The 15,124-nt window shown below is 34.9% G+C and overlaps 2 protein-coding genes across 2 annotated transcripts; both read left to right on the top strand.

The window, feature by feature from the left end:
- The first annotated feature begins 931 nt into the window (after positions 1-931).
- On the top strand, positions 932-5,115 carry LOC107012380 (small nuclear ribonucleoprotein E-like). The gene is made up of 6 exons (XM_015212219.2): positions 932-1,099; positions 1,196-1,222; positions 1,300-1,362; positions 4,396-4,474; positions 4,562-4,607; positions 4,801-5,115. Exons 1-6 carry the CDS (start codon positions 1,058-1,060, stop codon positions 4,808-4,810), a joined length of 267 nt encoding a protein of 88 aa, XP_015067705.1. The 5' UTR covers positions 932-1,057; the 3' UTR covers positions 4,811-5,115.
- A 1,440-nt stretch (positions 5,116-6,555) lies between these two features.
- Positions 6,556-14,910, top strand: LOC107015091 (dehydrogenase/reductase SDR family member FEY-like). Its single transcript, XM_015215259.2, has 8 exons — positions 6,556-6,924; positions 9,010-9,130; positions 9,305-9,422; positions 10,693-10,829; positions 11,900-12,001; positions 12,912-13,004; positions 13,708-13,780; positions 14,215-14,910. Exons 1-8 carry the CDS (start codon positions 6,674-6,676, stop codon positions 14,475-14,477), a joined length of 1,158 nt encoding a protein of 385 aa, XP_015070745.1. The 5' UTR covers positions 6,556-6,673; the 3' UTR covers positions 14,478-14,910.
- The last annotated feature ends 214 nt before the right edge of the window (positions 14,911-15,124 follow it).

Genomic DNA, 15,124 nt, shown 5'->3' with positions numbered 1-15,124 from the left:
TTTACAACTATTAATAGAGTGCATAGTTTACGCAACCACCTTCTAAAAAGAATTATGTTTCAATTAAGTCTCAAGTGTAATACTAATCTAATACTAATAAGGGGTAGTTGGATTACTGCAGCAGTATTTACTATTTAATATAAAATATAAATTATAACTTACAGATATATAATATAAATTAATTAATAAATATCAATTAATTAAAATCGGACCGAAATTAGACCGAATCGAACCGAAACCAGGATAAATCGGCACCGATACATTGGTACCAAACCTCAGTTTCGTTCCATTTCGTATCCCGGTTCAAGATGTTCCGTTCCGTTCCGTCTCGTAGACAATCGAACCGAAATGATACCGGTACATTCCGTTCCATTGCCCAGCCTTAGTAACAAGTAATCGAATAAGGACTTTAAAAGAGAATCTAAAAAGGAATTGAAAAAAGAGAAATAACAAGATATATCATTATCGTATATAGAATGAAATTGATAAAATACATAAATATGTGACTAATAAAATTATTATAAAAAGATAATTTTACAAATAAGGTTATTACAATGGTGATTATTGTATAGGTAAAAGTTGTTTAGAAATAAGAAAATTTGTGTGTCATCGTGAATACAAGTGGATTATAGAGAGATATGTTTGACGTGTCAAGGTTCAAGTCCCACACCAATGTAAAACGATATTTAAGTAGAGAAGGGTAGATAGTTGGACCCATTATGCACCAAGTTTAGAAGGCTGTAATTGATCCAAAGAGCGGGTCACAGATGAATTTTTCGATTATGTAAAAATAAAAAGAAAATAGATGTTTGACGTTTCAAATAGAGGAAAGATGGGGCTGGCGGCAGGCCCATTACCCATACAGTCCACTGTAAACAAAATAAAAGCCCAGATGCAAAAGCGAGACGTTTTCCGCGAGCCCAAACCCGAATTCATATTTGTATATGCTACGGCATTAGGCGCCATTTGATTCACGGCTGTATTTGCTAGGGTTTAGCTGCTTTCCTTTGAGACTGAAGAAGGAGCTTAGTTGATCGGAGTAACAGGAATTTCAGCCATGGCTAGCACCAAAGTTCAAAGGATTATGACCCAGCCCATTGTAAGTTTGTTCATCCTTCCTCATCTTCAGTGTTAATTTTCCCATTTTCACTCGCCACTAACATTTTGATAACGTGTTTTCTTTTGTTTGTTGCAGAACCTGATTTTCAGGTTTCTTCAGAGCGTAAGTTATTCCTCTTTTTTTTTTTGCTATTAGGAGCTCAACGTTCTTAAAATTGACGTGCAAATTATTATATACAGAAAGCTCGGATTCAAATATGGCTTTTTGAACAGAAGGATCTGAGGATTGAAGGACGTATCATTGTAAGTTTCTTTACTACAACCATGTAATTGCATTGTGAATGTTGCATTATGTGTTTCCCCAGATAATTCGCCTGAACATTGAAGAAAAGGTTGTTAGGTCTTTCCATTAACCACTCATTCAATCATTGCCATGCACTCTCACACTCTAAATCACCACTGTTTACTTTATGTGAGGAAGATGGTTTCCTAAGTTATCTTTTGAGTAATAGCAGAGACAAATCATGTGCCTCTTCTAGTTCTAATCATCTGATCACTTATTCCTCCATACCACCGTTAATTCTTGACCTGGTGGAGTGGAGAGTAATCCATCAACCACTAAGAATGAGAATAGCCATTAATTTGTAGGTCCAATAATTTATGCTACTTATCAGAAAAACTAAATTATACTGATTCTAAGAAGGTTCTGAAGATATTTGTTACTTCTGAGATCCTCTTTGTTATCGTGTAAATTATGTACCAACAGTTCTAGCTATTAGAATGCATAATTTCTTTTGGGTATTTGTAATTATGTAGGTTCTAGCTTAATGTGTAATAGGTGCCAGAAATTTGTGAAATTTGTAATATAAAGTTAGTGTCTGGCATGACTTGTATTTATAAGGAGGTATTGGACCATTCCAACTTGAGGTCTGGCTTTTGTGTCACTAGGATTCAAAGAGGGAAACACCAGTGTTGACTCTTTGTCTTGTGTGGTTTACCATGTAAATAGGGACATGTATTTCCTTTAATAAGCTAGTGGTGTAAGCTTTTTAGTCCACTTTCTTCAATCTTGAACTTCTTATTTCTTTACTGATTTTATGTTTGCATTTTCTGCTAAACTTTAGACTAGTAATATCGGATGACTTATGGAAGTTTAGCTATTTTCCAAGTCAAATACATTCTTTCACCAAATATGTATTTTTATCATATTTGCTTTCATTTGTATTGATGGATTCAACTCTGAACCCAAACCATCTTGCAGTAATTATCAGTTGCCAATAAAAAATCTGGTGCGTGTTTTTAGTAAATTAATAATAGAAATTTTAGTCCATATTTGTTAACAACCCATATTAGTTCCTTTTATCCATGAAGTATGCCTAGAAAGTCGTACTGAATATACTGAATGAAAAAAGAGTTCGTCATGGAAATCTCGTATGTGCTGTAGCAAGTTCATGATTATGTTTATGTATTGCCAGGGCATGTTGGGCTCACAATCTGTCACTGGTCTTTCTACACAGGATTTATTGCCTGGATAGTTCTGCTGTTCCTGTTTGAACTTTGAGCAAAGCAAGGCCTAACTTTTTTTTTGTCGACATAACTCTAGTTTCTTATGGCACTGATCGTTGAAGCTTGATTTTGTGATGGATTTAAGTCCGAGTAGTTTGAATTAATAATTCAAGTTTTGAGAGCAACTATGAGACAGTCTAACTCTTGAAGTTCAGGTGTATTTCCCTTTTGGGTTTTTGGTGTAAAGTGTAAACTAGAATATGTTTATACAGTTGACAGGATGTTATATTTTCTCACTTCCCTACAGTAATTGTTAAGGAACTGAATTTGATGTAATTTTTCACACAATCTTGGGGCTTCATTTATACAACCTTACCATTCTAAAAGAATTAATCACTCAAATTTTTACTGAATAATTGCTGACTTATCTTCATTATTATTTGTTGCCTGGTTCTACATAGCTTGTATAGTGAGCAGATCTGTATCATAAGGCCTCCAGTATTTGACTAGTGAATGTGAAGCTAATCACTTTGATGTTTTGTTAGTTGATGCAGATTTGTGATGGTTGAATCATTTTAAAAATTTCCATGTTTTAATTTATATTGTGTTTGACTCCACGCAAGAGTTCAAGAAAGCAAGACTTTTGGAACTTGTGGTCTTAAACATGCCTTGGCATTTGAATGCTATAACAACATGCCTTTAATTAAGGGGTAAATAGAATAGTTAAATTGTTTCCAAATTTAGGAAGGTGCCATTCTTATTGGAGCAGACTAATAAGAAGGGAGTATCACATATAATTGAATGGAGGAGTATTTTCTGCAAGCTTTGTAAATGTTTTTATGCTGTAAATATTGCTCCTTTGCTGGCTTTTTTAAGTTTTGAAATGTTTTTCTGATAACTGAAACATGTACATATGTTTCATCCTTGTAATTGTAAAATTTAGTGCAGTGTTTTGTTCTGTAATCCCAAGCCCCTGTAAGTTTCCTGTGATCATTAGGGATCACTTAAGTCACCATCTATTCTGGCTGTGTGGATCTTCCTATGCACATACCTAACATATAAAGGTTTATACTACAATAGTCTTTGTTTGGAAGATTTAACAGTCTCTTAATAAAAAAAAATGCAAAAGCTTACCTTGGATGTGAATATGAAAATATACCAACTTGAAATGTTTTCGGTATGAACTCTTATAGACCTATATATATATATATAATATATATATATATTTTTTTTTATGAATAATCCATAGTTGGGGTTTCTCTTTAACTTAAGAAGAAAAAATCTATTATTGGGATTTCTTAATCTGGTTCTGGATGTGAGAGAATGATCTGGTTTTTAAATTGTTTCTTGCTTCTCAACCAGGGGTTAGATATGTTTAGACTCCAGGAATTAGCTGGATCATCAGTTGTTGCCCATTAGATGCATGAAAAAGTTTTTTTGAATTAACTAGTAAGCATATTTTGGTGTCATGTACCTGTATTGGTCAATTCTTAAGAAGCAGTTCTTTTTCTGTTCCTGGTCATTGTGAGTTTTTGGCGAAGGTTGTTTGCAAATGATTGACACTCATAAATGAGCAAATGAGTTCAAATGGATGCACTTGAATTACTGCATTTACACCTTTTTCGTTGGGATAAATTAAAAGAATTGAATGTTCGTTTTGCTTCTTGCATCACCTGCATGGTAACCTTTTGGCTAGAAAAGTCAGCAAGCTAGGTAACTAACTCATTTGCATCCTGTATCTATATCCTTCTATGCTACTGCTCTACACAATTTAACAGTGATTTGTCTAGTACTTGTTGACTAATAGGTAAATCTTTTTGTGTTGTTTAGGGTTTTGATGAGTACATGAATTTAGTTCTGGATGATGCTGAGGAAGTTAATGTGAAGAAGAAAACCAGCAAGCAGTTGGGTGGGTGACGATTGCCTTGACTCTAGCCTTACCTCTTCCATAATTACCAGAGGAACTAACTTTTATCTCCTCTGTGGTTTTATGCAGGGCGGATTCTTCTGAAAGGCGATAATATTACGCTGATGATGAACACGTATGTCATTGTCATTCTATTTTTCTGATGCAACTTAAAAATCGCATTTAATAAACATATATAGCGATTATATCTATCTGTTGTTATCTTGTTATGATTTTTTTTCTTTCCGACTCTTCCTCACCTCCACCTGGGGTGATAAGGAGGGGATGTTACAGCTGTTTTACTTATTTCATGTTTTTTTTCCATGTAGGGGGAAATAATTTCTTGTCTGGAGTACGAAAGTTGGTGGCATCTCCAGATGCGAAATGAAACCATGTGACCTCATGAATGAATGACAGAATTGCATGGCCCTGACTTTCATTTAGTGTGTATGTTGATGTAGGTAAAATATTTGACATGGTTTCATTGAACCAAATGCTTTGATTGTTGTATGAATGTCTATTCATGACATTAAGATCCGGGCTTCTCTCCATTCCTGTGTCAGTTGATGGCTTGACTATTAGCGCCAAAGGAAGTGTATATTTTTCAGAGTTTTTGTTGGTGAAGTATAACTATTTGAACCATGCTTGTCAGCTACCTACCATAACTGTTAGCGCCCCCCACTCTCATCTCATAACTACTAATCGTACAGCAACTGATGTTATGTCATGCTTGCATGTGACGATTAATTGCTTTTGGCAGATCTGCGGAAGACCCAGGCCAGTCGGGTCTGGGAATAGAATGCCCTTTGTGCGAGGGTGGGAGGGATGCAGTGCGGGTTGATGTGTGTTGTTTTTAAAAACTAATGCAGTGCGGTGTAGGTTGTGGGTACATATGATCTTATATGGTTTCAAATTTGACATTTTACATGTTATAAGAGTAAAATAGACTGTTTTTTGTTAAGATAATTTCTTTAAAAACTACTAAAATTTTCATCTAGTAAATAGAAATAATTCAATGAAAAATAATTCAATTTTTTTACATGTTTTCCAATTGACCTTTAAATTTTTTTTTACAAAGTCATTATATATTAAACTAATACAATTTAATGAAAAATAAATATATTTTCATGAATTTTATTGCGAGTATCAAATTTAACTAGAAAAGAAAAAGAAGATATTAAAAGATTATGGGGAGGACTGAAAATGAAAAATGTTGTCCTGCGGGATGGACTAATAATTTTGCATGCTAAACTCAACCTATTTTGTATCAATAATTTTAGGTGTTGTTTAGAAATTGGTTAAAATTATACAGGTATAGATAATGAGAAGGATTTTTGTGCATTATTTTAACTAGGAAGCAACTATTTATTTTATTAGTTTTATTTATGAAAAAATTGAACTCCTAATAATCAATCTTATTATTTATGCAGAATTTAATAACGATATAAAGCGCACAAGAAGCCGAAATTATACTCCAGTGAGATGGAGACATACCCAAAACGTGGAGTTGGGGCACCAAATATGTGGAAATAATAGTGTTAGGTGTGGGAGATGAGGGATAAACTACAAAGCTCCCTAAGTCCTTGGCCAACGACGATTTTGACTTTATGTCCAATTTCTCCATACCTCTGTCCGTAAATTCATTGGCATGCGATACAACAGCCTAATCGATCCATATGTGAGTTTAGTGCGACTTCTATTATTATAATTACTTCTTTGATTTAATTTATTTATTATTTTAGTCTATTTAAAAAAAATATTTTTCTCTCTATTACTTTTTTATTATAAGTTTTAACATGACATATTTAATATTATAAAATTAAAAAATATTTAATTTTTTTTAATGTAAGATTATAAAATTTATTTAATTTAATTTAATTTATAGAATCAGGCTCAAAGATTTGTTTGTTTATTTATTTATTTCTTTTTAAAATAAAGAGGTGGTGTGCTAAACAAAATCAAATCTCATTGACAATTCACACATATGGTGACGCCACAAAAATAAAGAATGGTTGGAACGGATCTATACGGTCCCGTGAGAGTGAAAGAAAATGACAAAAAACTCCGTATATATAATAAATACTCTCGAATAAATAAAGAATAGAAAAAGGAAAGGCAAACATAACTCACGACAGTTGCGGAGCAAAGTGAGTGAGGTGCGAGGGAGAGAATCTGTTTAGCTAAGAATCAACGAGAAAGGAGATGGCGAACGAGGAGGCGGAGAAGAAGAAGAATACATCTTCTAGTGAAGCTAAACAGCCATTGAAGACGGCGAAGAAAAAAGCATTAGGATGGATGGAATGGTTACGAGGATGGTTCTATTTGGTTTACGAGATGCTTTTTCAAAGGATTTTAGCTAGTCATCTGCAGAATCCTATGCCTCTTCCTCCAATTAACGACGTTACTTGCATCGTTACTGGTTCTACTAGCGGTATCGGCCGGGAAATCGCTCGGTATGCTTTACTTTATGATTATTGCTCTTTGCTTGAAGAAAATTTGAGATTCTGCTGCTAATTCGAGTAATTTATGAAGGAAGACGGATTTGCTTATTGATTATAGTTTAGAGTCCGCGTTGTAAGAGCTTAAACTAATTTAAAGTGTGATAATGCTTTGTTTTGAAGTCTCATCTACATTTTTGTTTCCTATTTTTATTCTTTGTTTTGTGATTTGTCAACAATAGAAGATGGAGAAATGAATTTTGTGGTGTTTGTTCCTTTTTCTCATTGAAGTCTCAATTTAATAGGATATGTTGCTCAGGAAGTTACTGGCTATTTGAAGCTGCACTGTGCACTTCAGTATGAAACTTGCAGTTGTTCTCCCTGCAGACAGAACTTTATACTGGGATACATTACTAACTCGTAATACTTGTTTGCAATGGCTGTCCTAGATGAAACTTTCTAAACTGACTTTCAATCATCTGCAGTTGTGCATGTACAGGAGATAGAACTGGTTATCTATTTTTGTTTTAGGTTTGCTTTCGAGTTTAAGAAACTCTGTAGTATAATACCTTTCCTGGTGGACTTCAATTAGCCATTTTGGATTACCACAGAAGGGGAACAGATTTCAAAAGGGAGGGTAATTTGGTGTCTTTAAAATCTTGGCATTGAGGTCATATTCGGAGTTAGTAGGTTGCTTTAGGCACTCCACCATCTGGTCACAGGAATGGAGAAAAGGTAGTTGTTTGCTTGGCATGCCAAGCATATTCTCGTCATATGTATCATCCCGAGCGTTTAGTGTTCCTTCTAATTCCCAATAATGCTAGCAATCTTTGTCCTCCTCTGATTTGATTATCTCTAAGAGATATCATAGTGAATTTGATTCAATTTTAACGTCGTTACTGACTGTAACTCACAGAAAAGTACCATTAAATGGTGTAGAGCTTGGGAAACAATGTCTTCACAGTTGTCTAGTATTAGTATCTCCTGTAATGCCCTTTTTATTTGAAGCTTGGCATCTCATGGTAAATGGCACCACACACTCGATATCAGCTACATATCAAATCACGTGGGAAGTGTTCTGGTGCCTTTAGTAGTTCAAGAGGATGAAAAATGTGAAACAGAATCCCGACTTCAGGGCCACTCAAAAGTGCAAGATGGCTTATGAGATTGCTCTATGAAAGAGATAACGATTTGTTATTTAATGTTTCGTTAGTAACATGCTATTTTCTGTCAAGTTTGGATATTTCCTTATTGAGAAAGATGTCCTATTGGGATATCACATTTAAACTTTTGGATGAAATAACTTGCTCTATTTATGTGCCTGATGAAACAATTATTCTTGCCTTAATTCCCATTGGAAAACAATCTGGAACATGTAAACAGTCCAACGGTCCAACCTTTTATTACTATTGCTGTGAGAAAGCTGTGAAATGCTTTTAGCCAATTATCTATAACTAACAAATAAATAGAATAACTTTGAACTTGCCAACTGCTAATGAAAGAACGGAATCCAAGCATATACTAATACCTATTTAAGGTAAAAGGAGGAAATATGAATAACTTTTGTGCTCCTGAAACAAAGAAATTGAATCAGAATTTATCTTCTTCCCTTATCGGTGTTTCCTTTTTTGCTTTCTCTAATCCTTATTTGGTGGCTGATAGCCGTTGAGCTCAAAAGTACTGAAAGTTGATCCATCTAATTAGTGGTCTAGCTTTACTAAGACTCATTCAATTTTCTATTTCTTTTGAGAGTAGTCTTTTGTTTCATATTTGATAACTCAAAGCGAAAAAGGAGTAGATCTTTGTTTCATATCTGACTGCGAGTAATTTCCCATCCAATCTACATCCCTGATCCTACAGTATGTGTTCCCTAACATGATTATCCTAAGGATATCCACATATCAGGGTCTGATGCGTTATTCTTCTGCGATAAAGAATGTTACACCATATGATTTTCACACCCTTTCATTATATTGTTATCTTCATTATTCTGTTGAATCTGTTAATCTCTTCTTACTCATCTTTCAGATACAACGAATTGGAAGAAGTTTTCTAGTCCATTTCTCTAATGTACAAAAATTCTGCTTTTGCATTAGACAGGCAGTTGGCAGAAGCAGGAGCACATGTTGTTATGGCAGTCAGAAGCACCAATCGTGCACAGGAGTTAATACGGAAATGGCAGGAAGAATGGTCTGGCAAGGGCCTTCCACTCAACATTGAGGTATATTATCTTTCATCTCATAGTAGTATCAAGTATGTCTAGGAAGTAGTACAGCTGTATGCTATTTTATTACAAATGTGTAAGTCTCAAGAATTTTTAAGTTGGTATTAATGATTCTTGTTCAATGTCAGGAAAATATTGTCCTAATTGACTATAATCTACATTTCTTGCAAGGTCATGGAGCTTGATCTTCTCTCTTTGGATTCTGTTGCACGATTCGCAGAAGCATGGAATGCCCGCATGGCACCAGTACATGTTCTCATCAATAATGCCGGCATATTTTCAATTGGAGGTTAGTGCAGTATTAGTTTCTTCTTATTAACTGGCAGCAACCAAAATGTGCACGCTTCTTGTGTGATACTTGAGCTGTGACACATTGAGACAACTATTAGGTTTCAGCTCCATCATGAAGCCTTTCTTACTTAAAGATAAAAAATAAAAGCTTGCCCTTTCTAACTTGATATCCAATTCTACTCTGTCAAGTGTCATAGCGTGTTTTCATGTTTCAGCGTTTTCATCATGTGGTCAAGTCTTCTGTTTGTTTACTTAGTTTTGAAGTTAGTTATATGTGGAGCTTTATACAAATACCTGTTTCCATGTAACTAAGCCTCTGAAAATCAAGGCCTTAAATCTTTATAATTGTTAAGTTTGTGTATATGTCAAATCATTGATAAAAGTGTTAGTGTATATGTCAGATTCATGCACACCAAACACATCAGTGATTTTCTTTTTCTACATGGTTAGTCTTGAGATTTTTTCAATAGTTGAGACTTGATATAATATTGAATCTTAAATGGTCCATTTCCAGCTTCAGACTGGTCGTAAGTTGTGGAGTTCACTAGGGCTACCTGGTAAATATGAAAAGATGATTTATGATTAATGTCAAATAAGAACTTCAGCGAAGTTTATAAGATTTCTACTTTTTGGTAAACTTCTTCTATTAGGGGGTGTTTAATGCCCTTTGTTTATAAAATTTTATACCTTGATCAAAAGAAAGAACATCAGCAACGCATCTCTTTTCGACTCTGTAGTCTTTGGATGGAATGTTATAGAAAGATTCAGAAGGAGAAATTGGAATTGGTTATTGTAGATTTGTAGCAACTTTAGGTTTATGATTGAGTATTTCAATATGCACCTTCAGATTGGAAACTATATGTTCCTAGAAATTTTTTCTTTTAAGAACTACATTTATCATGTTCACATTCATGTGTGTACCAGAACTCCCAATCATGATAATAGGTAACCAGAAAATCGTATGCTGGTCACCTGTATTAATCCAATTGCCTTAGCCTGACTTCACGCTTTGGCTTTGGCTTGCATTAGAGTTTTCCTTTGCTAATGCACTAATGCGTGGCTAGTGGGGGTGCATTTAGCTGTTTTAACAGGGACAATACATTGTGTCTGCAATAGAAATATTGGTACAGCTTTTTACCTGTTTTCTCCTTTAGATGGAAACTGAATGATTGATAACTGAGTGAGTGCACATTCTTTTATTTGGAGACTTGTGAGACTTTGCTTCTGCTGTTCTAACTTAGGCTAATGAATTGTGTTGTTTTCTACAGAACCACAGAAGTTTTCAAAAGATGGGTATGAGGAACACATGCAAGTGAATCATCTAGCTCCGGCTATGCTTTCCATATTGCTTTTACCATCACTTATTAGAGGTTCCCCAAGCCGAATAGTTAATGTGAATTCTACTGTAAGTCTTAGCAATATGCCCCCGCTATAGATGGATATGTTATACACTCAATTGTTTGTCTCCTCACTTTAGGCACTCAGTTACTGCTTTGAATGATCTTGTTTTTCCATGATATGGATACTTTAAAATGAGTTGCAAACTGAAGTTTCAACATTGGTGAAAACATTTTATCTAGTATGCATTAATTCGAAATAGCTTAAACAACAGGCTTTTCCAAAGCAATGATATACAGCAATATGGAGGTGGTTTAGCATAGACTTCATTCTTTCAGCCTTTGCCTTCCTCATGAATGGTCTGAGCAGAAAAGATATTTTACCGGTTGGGATATTGAAGTCGTCTGTCGTAGATCTTTGCTCTTGAATATTATGTGTTAATAATATATAAGGAAATTAAAAATCCATACTATTAGTACTTGCTGGACTTTGCCGCATAATGGAACGAGGTGGTGGATAAAGAGTAATTTTGACTTTAAGTTTTAAGAACTGTCGAATTTACTCATTCAATTTGACTATAATTCTATGCCTGAAAGATGATGTAACCATATTTGCATTCTCGATTCTCTTTGCTTAGTATGTACAATTCTATGCCTGAAAGATGATGTAACCATATTTGCATTCTTGATTCTCTTTGCTTAGTATGCCTGTTGGAACTTGCCTCTCTTTATTGTCTTAGTTCGAATTTAAAATATTGATTGTTGGTAACTCTTTGGTCTGGCTTTGTCTTAGTCTTGCTTTCACTTGAACATGTTGGTTCATTTTATGGTCTAGGTTACTTGCTTATTGGTTTTATGACCTAAATCATTATATTGGATATGAAAAAAGATGAAGCAAACACAGTAGCTAAGGAATCCTATATAATTATGCCAAATTTGGGGTTGAAAGTGAAATAAAAGAACGGAGCAGTAGTTATTGAGGCTATTCTCCAACGAAACCAAGTCTCAAAGTTTGAGGAGGGGTGGATGTAGTTGCTTTGAAATTAATTTATCTTGTAATTTAAGTGATTGCCTCCACTTCAGTTTATGGCTTATGTTACGGCTACTGACAGGAATATAGTTTGTTTCATCTGTGTAGATGCACTATGTCGGGTTTGTCGATCCAGAAGATATGAATGTTGTATCCGGAAAGAGAAAGTACACCAGTGTAGTGGGATATGGAGGCAGCAAGCTTGCTCAGGTATTTTCTAAAAGGTTATCAGCTATTACTTGCTAATGGTCTTTTGCTTGTTGTGTTAGCATTAATTGAGATAAAACTTAGGTACCTGAGTTTTTCCATATGTATCAGCTATTCACGATTTAGGAAGGTTGTATTCTGCCTAGTAGATAAAACTTAGGTACCTGAGTTTTTCCATATGATATGCCCCTTCCCTATTGAACAATTCTTTTGTTTCCGCTTCGCTAAAGCCAATAGTTGCTGTTATCCTTCAGAAGCTTTCCTATTTACTTTCAATTTATGCTGATGGAAATACTAGTGGAGATTAATTGTCCATCATCACTCCAATTGTTATTACATCTATTAGGCATAAAGTGCTTAAAAGTGGGTTCGCTCTGGAGTCTGGTCAAGATCATCTAGAAGACATTATTTTTTGGTAATTTGGGATCCAAACATCCAAAGGCACATCTTCGTTACTTTGTTGCATGTCCATTAAGAGCTATTACTGTAATCTCTTAATTCTACAGGTTGATCCAAAAATTGATTTCTGTAGGGAGATGTTCATCTGCTTGTCAAAAGTTGCGCTAATACAAATGTGCAAGTTCATCTAGGAAGTACTCTTTTTTTGTTAGTTTTTTGTGCACTTCTAATCATCAATGTAATAATAAATTGGGAAGCCTTTGCATCAGCAGTAAACAACCAGGCAGGGTACATTAAAGCAAAAGATCAAGTGTAGAACGCATTGTATATAGCTTCTTATTAGTAATCATTTCAAGCATAAAATCATCTATGATTTGTGATAGTTAAAATTGAACTTAAGATGCTAAGCTCTTATTCCTTCTTCTTAGTATGTGTTTCCATTGTAGTTCTAAATAAATCCGGCTTTGTTGATTTTGCTCTCCAGTGACTAATCCACCGTGGTTTGGAAGTGCAGATTATGTTCAGTAGCATCCTTCATAAGAGACTACCTGCTGAATCTGGCATAAGTGTAGTATGTAATACTCCTGGAATTGTTCTAACCAATGTTGTAAGTTCTTGATAACTTCGCTATTTGTTTCTCTAGTTACCATCTTTAATGTTGTTGATACCTTGTCTGGATGTACCCATGTCAAACGTGAGTGATATGGGTGCAGTACTTTGTACAGATCCTTTTTTCAAATTAATTGTGTAAATCCTTTGATATACACTAGAGATTATTAAAAGGTAGTCGTAGTCAACCCCGATACTTGCATACAGTGGGGTTGGATACACATGTAAACGATTCCATGTGAAAAGCTTCTAGCTTCCATTATTTAATGCACATATATCTGTTTGTCTTGAAGAGCCTCACATGGTTTCATTTTAAAAGATTCTTTAGAAGAGGTTCTGATACCAACTAGACTTGGCCTTTCACTAATCAGCCTTAGCATGCTCAACTTAAATGCCAAAATAGGCCAATTAAAATGATGTCGGTGCTTCATGTGGTGCCCTTGTGCCTCCATCTTTATTATACTGCTTCCTCTATCAAGCAAGGGTCATGTTCTCAGTGTATTGAAGATTTACCATATCTTTGCCTAACCACTTCACCTTCATACTTCCTTTGGATACCTTTGCCCCTAAGAATTTTTTTGAAAAAACCCTACTAGAGCTAGAGTTCTAAATTTCTTGGATATGACTTTCTTCTTTTCAGTTTCTGTTCTTTTCATTCCTTTATATGATACTTTTTAACAAGTTTGCATATAAAATTGCAGGCGAGGGATCTTCCCCAGTTTTTGCAAGTTGGCTATCGTCTAATACCCTATTTTATATTCAATGCTGAAGAAGGTATGTTAAATTCCAGAAAGTAAGAATATCATTTGATAATTTTCTGCAATTGTGAGCTGATATACTTTTAGATAAGGTAAGAAACCTACACAACTCAACTAAAGAGTAATTTGACCAAAAGGAATATTAGTGAAATAGCATGTAAAAGAAACCTGAAGGACCATGCAAGTTAATTTTAGTTGAACAAACAAGTTGTATAAAAAGGGAGAAGGCAGGAGTGCATCTCATCAGAAAGACCAAATGGGAGAAGAGATAAAAACTGAGCTATGCGTGCATTTTTTTTGGTGCATCCCTTAGATGCTGGTCCCGGGGAAAGTTTTCTAGACTTCTAGTGGCATCTTGTTTTACTTAGTTGCTTGGTTATTCGGCATTTGCAGTCTAATTATTAATCTAATCATCTCCATGCATATTACTCAAATAGTTGGTTGCTGCAGGCTCTCGAAGTACCTTGTTTGCAGCTACAGATCCTCAAATTTCCGAGTATTGTGAAATGCTGAAAGCAGATGACTGGCCAGTGTGTGCATACATTTCCCATGATTGTCGTCCCACAAATGCTTCTGAAGAAGCCCATAATATTGAAACTTCTTACAAAGTCTGGGAGAAGACTCTGGAATTGGCTGGCCTTCCTTCAGATGCAGTAGAGAGGCTTATAGAAGGGGAAGAAATAAAATGCCGATATGGAAACTCCCAGGAGTAACTCTTCAGCACTCGATAAAGTTGTCATGCCTCCAATTCACTTCTCTTGATCTATTTCAGAAAAGGAACAAAGTAGAAACCTGTATTACGTGATAGAAGTTTTTTATTCAGCTTCTAGACATGCAACTGATGACATATCAAGAGGCATGGAGTTCTTGTGTTCTTAGCATGAAGCCTGATGAAGGTCTGCCTACGTGTTTTAAGTGGAATCCGTTTCCCCATGTCCAAACCCTCTATAGTTTTTTGTGTTAGTTCTTGTATGCAACATACAAAAATTAACACTCTCTTTTGCCACATGAATATGTTCCAGCGCGTCCATGCTACTTGTATCTGAGACAATTTGCAAATCATAAGGGTAAGTTTGGACCTTTCTTTTTTGTGTTGTATTTTATCAAGTATGATTTTCTTAGCTGAGTTGACCCACTGTTTTAAAACTCCCATCTCCGTTATGTGCGAATGACTCAATGTCAAATTAGAGATGTTAATCTTTTGTGAGTAATTTAAAGCAGTTTTGTATTTCAAATTCTTAAAAATTTTAGAATTCAACTTTTGAAGTTATCTATAATCGAATGTGCAATCCCTCATTCATCTAAACCCCCCAAAAAAGAAAAAAAGGTGAAAGTGTAATCGTCAAAGATAGGTCTGTGG

Source organism: Solanum pennellii, chromosome 3, assembly GCF_001406875.1.
Source record: "Solanum pennellii chromosome 3, SPENNV200".
Lineage (NCBI taxonomy): Eukaryota > Viridiplantae > Streptophyta > Magnoliopsida > Solanales > Solanaceae > Solanum > Solanum pennellii.
Note: the sequence above shows the minus strand (reverse complement) of the source record. Positions and strands in the feature narration are given on the sequence as shown.